The sequence below is a fragment of the Poecilia latipinna genome, unplaced genomic scaffold (genome assembly GCF_001443285.1).
Source record: "Poecilia latipinna isolate Pla-1442-1.1 unplaced genomic scaffold, P_latipinna-1.0 Scaffold721, whole genome shotgun sequence".
Lineage (NCBI taxonomy): Eukaryota > Metazoa > Chordata > Actinopteri > Cyprinodontiformes > Poeciliidae > Poecilia > Poecilia latipinna.
The window spans coordinates 54,581-59,003 of NW_015113337.1; the positions used below are offsets into that span (position 1 = coordinate 54,581).

The 4,423-nt window shown below is 42.3% G+C and overlaps 1 protein-coding gene across 1 annotated transcript in view; it reads left to right on the plus strand.

Moving 5' to 3' along the window:
• myo18b (myosin XVIIIB) overlaps positions 1-4,423 on the plus strand; it is a 58,872-nt gene that overhangs the window by 18,654 nt on the left and 35,795 nt on the right. Inside the window, 5 exon segments of the mRNA XM_015045326.1 lie at positions 1,044-1,188; positions 2,112-2,273; positions 2,690-2,780; positions 3,317-3,509; positions 4,204-4,386. Coding sequence (XP_014900812.1) covers positions 1,044-1,188; positions 2,112-2,273; positions 2,690-2,780; positions 3,317-3,509; positions 4,204-4,386 — 774 coding nt within the window.

Consider the following 4,423-nt stretch of genomic DNA (forward strand, 5'->3'; position numbering starts at 1 on the left):
TAATGAACAGAATCGGTGACAAAGAGCAGCCCTGGCGGAGTCCAACTCTCACTGGAAATGAGCCCGACTTGCGGACCAGACTCCGACACCGGTCATACAGGGACCTGACAGCCCATATCAAAGGGCCCGGTACCCCATACTCCCGGAGAACCCCCCACAAAGCCCCCCTAGGGACACGGTCGAACGTCTTCTCCAAGTCCACAAAACACATGTAGACTGGTTGGGTGAACTCCCATGCACCCTCCAGGACCCTGCTGAAATCAAAGGAAGCTTTGATTTTTATTTCAGATTTTTTCAGTGTGTTTAAGTTTCCAGCATCAATAATCTTATAGTCTTATAGTAACATAACATGTTACTATATGATGTATAACATAAACAGTTACACATCAATTACTCACGTCTCCTGAGGAAACTTCTTATCTGCAGCGTGTCCTCCAGCTGGAACAGGAACTTTGATGTTGTCCTAGTCCAAGTAGCTATGAAGAAATCACCCGTGTTCTTAAACCTGAACATAAATATTTACTGCATTACAGAGATCAGCATTTGTAGAACCATGAAAACAATGTCAGTGTCATGTTTTTTAAAAAAGTTCTGGTTTTAGTGCTAATGAATGGTTCGACAGCACCACCTGCTGGCAAAAAGGAATACAAGTTTTCATTATTTAGAGTTGGGTGTGACCAGATTACTGGTGTTTTATCGTTTCTATTAGATAGGGCCAATGCTTTAAAAAGAATATGCTTTTCTTCATGTATTATAAAATGCTATTTTTTTTTTATAAATAAGCAGAGCTTAGAATGTGTTGTTAGGCGTTGCTTTCATATGTACAGTGCTAAAAACACAAACATTTCTGCCTAAAATGAAATAGAAGTACCTGTTGATCAGTTTTATAATCTTTCTGTAAATATGAGGTAAAAAGGGACTAAAGCCAGAAAAATGAAACCAAGCGTAAAGAGTTCTATCTGATGGTGTGTGAAGGCCTCCTCCTTTCTTCCTCTCTCTGTGTCTGTCTGTCTCTGTCTGTCTGTCCATCTGTCCACATGCAGGTTGAAGAAAAGCAGCGAGCGTCTGTCGCCTTCACCAAGCTGCTGGCTGCCATGGAAACGCTAAGCTTCTCAGCCGGAGAGCAGAAGGCGATCTGGCACGTTCTGGCCGCCATTTACCACCTGGGAGCTGCTGGGGCCTGTAAAGGTGACACAACATCATCATCAGTCACACACCCTAAGCGATCACACATATCTGGACCGAGTTCATGGCCTTTAACCACACAGTTCATCTGATTAGAGATGTTCAGGTGAAAGTGCATCAAATGTCCTCACAGTGTGGAAACGTTCTCACCATGAAGCCTGAAGAGGAGGAAGAATAGTGAACAGAGATCAGCTAATTCACAGAAGGAGGCGCAGCTCAACAGCATGTATTGTTACTGGAAATACAATAACTAACATTAACATTACCTATTGTTAGTGCTGGTCATGATCTTGAGATTTGGACTTTTTTAGGAGCTTCTCTTCAACTTCTAGTCAGCTGATGAAAAATCAGCTGACTTAGATTCTTGAAGAAAGTTACAAAGAAATCTCTTAAAAATGTTCTCACTAGGTGTTCTGGTATTTAGCATGTAGAAATAATTTAGGTGATTGTAACCGACTTAAAACGAGAAGTTTGGACTGATGTAAATATAGAATGAGGTAAAAAATTGTATATGTGTTTTTATTCGGTGTATGGAAATTAGGCATGTCACATAACATATTTTGCTGGATGATAAATTGTCCCAGGAATTATTGCGATAAATGATAACATTGTTTTTAGAGCATTTTGAGTTCTCCCACTCAAAAACAAATAAACTTGAATTTTGTAAAGAACGCTAGACACTGGAACTGTAGTTTAAACATCCAGAATAAAACACAAACAAAAACCACTTACAACTGAAGCCACTGATATAGTGGATTATAATGTCTCTGTAATCAAAATTCCCCATCAGTAAATATTAAGCATTAGAATGGAAATGATCGAGGTCATTTTAATTCATCATGCGATTAATTCCTTATTGTAAGCATCTGGTTCCAGCTGTGTGCCAGCAGGCTTCCTGACGCAGCGCACTCTGTTTTGATGTGCAGTGGGCCGGAGGCAGTTTGTGAACTTTGACAGCGCTCAGGCAGCCAGCAGAATCCTGGGGTGTGAGGCGGAGGAGCTGGACACGGCCGTCTTCAAGCATCACCTGCGACAGCTGCTGCAGAAAGCCACTGGAGTCAGCAGAGAGAGGAACGAGGCTGAGGAGGGTGAGAGGCACAACAACCGGAGGGGAAACGCTCACAGAGAGGCAGAGTGGAGGAAGGAGGGAAACGGTGGAGGGAGTTTACCTGGGGGTCACCAGGAGGTCAATCCTGACAGGCTTTCAATCCTAAACACATGATCAAAGATGACTAAGATATGGAACTCAAGAGACACAAAGTAACCTGAAAGGAAGCGAGTAGATGTGACATTAAACTGTAGCTCAAGGCAATGTGAGGTAGGCGGCTGCTTAGGGCCTCCACAGCACCAGGGGGCCCCCAAGAGCACCAAACTAGCATGATTTTAAATATGTTCTAACATTCAGTTTGAACTAAATGCTTTTACACATGGAAAAAAAGATTTTTATATTATTATAATAATAACAAATTATAAGTTAATCTCTCAGCCTCCTCTGTCTGTGCAGGTCCCCGTCTAACAGCTGCTCAGTGTGTGGATGGAATGGCTGGTGGTCTCTATGAAGAGCTCTTCACCGTCATAGTCTCACTCATCAACAGGTAGAAGTACATTTTAAACAACACAACATTACAAGTCATGAAATCACAGCTTGTTGCCCAGAAAAGGGAGCTGGATTACACAGTGACTGTAGAGATTAAACAGAACGCTAAAGCACTATGTGCCTTGTATCACCTCAGTTTATAGAAATAAAAAGTGTTTTTCTACTATTGCTGTGCTTCACATTCCTGTTTGTGTCATATCCAGTATGGGTGTGCAGACATTTATCACACAGGCCAAAAACTACAACCTTTTTAAAAAGCTAGTGACACAAAAATGCTTTGTGCTTTTCCAACAATATTTTTCAGCAATGCAATATTTTAATAAAACAAGTAATCCTAATTAAACACGTTTGCAGGGGTAGAATGGGGAGGGGGGCAAATTAGCCCCTTATTGATTTGCCATAGGGCCCGTTTAAAATCAGTCCAGCACTTTGGACTCCTCTGACTTATGGAAGGTTGGTCTTTGTCCTGACAGCTCTGGTGCCTTTTCTGCAGAAACCTGAGCAGCTGTGACGTCGGTTCTGTTTCACTTCCAGAGCTCTGAGCAGCGAGCAGCTAGCGTTAGCCTCTGTGATGGTGGTGGACGCCCCGGGCCTCAGGAACCCCCGTCACTCAGCGGAGGAGCGAGGGGCCAGCTGGTCAGAGCTGTGTCACAATTACCTGCAGGAGCGGCTGCTGGAGCACTACCACTCACACACCTTCACACACACACTGGAGAGATATGCACAGGTAACACGCAGTGGAATTTGTTGGAATTTTATGTGACACACCAACAAAAGACTGTACAATCAGGAGCTGGAAGGAAACTGATGCAAATTTTGGCTGCAGTTGCAAAATATTTTAAACTTAGTCAGGTTTGATAGAGAGCTGCTGGTAACATCAGAATTCAGATTCTGAATTAGATTTCCTTTGTTGACGCTTCAACTGGGGATCTTTTGATCAATTTATTGATGACAGCATTAACTTTTTCTGGTTTTGTCGTGAATGTTCTATAATCTCTGTGATTCTCCCAGTCTTGGCCAGGATTCTCTTGCAAAAGAGATTTTTAATTTTCCTGGTGAAATAAAGATTAAATAAAAAAAATAGCCTTAGACTTTGACTAGGCCATTGTAACAGTTTTATTTGTAAAATGGTTTGAAAGCCATTACTTAAGAGTTGATCCGAAAAATAAACACTGAAGTGGCTAAGACTTCATGGAATATAAAGTGTTGTTAAAGTTGTTTCTCTCAGATTTTCACTGCTCCTCACGTTTCCCTCATTCAGCATTTCTCTCTTTCTGAACCCCTAAGTATTAAAAGCCTAGTGAAGGACTTTCTAGTGTAAGAAATACAGATAATCAGCAGCTGGTGGACAACTGGATGACTGAAGTGTGTGAATGTAGAGACAGCTGTGACGTTAGAGCTGTGTGTGTTTTCTGGTGCAGGAGAGGATTCATGTGGCGTTCAAGTGTCCAGACAGCAGTTCTTCAGAGGTGGTGTCCGCCATCGATCAGTCGCCTGCGCAGGTATGAGATCCACCACACCGCTTCCTGACACGACTTTTAAGACAGATTTTGTCCTGAAAAAGAGCATATGATTTTGCATTTTGCATGCATGTATGTATGTGTGTGTGTGTGTGTGTGTGTGTGTGTGTGTGTGTGTGTG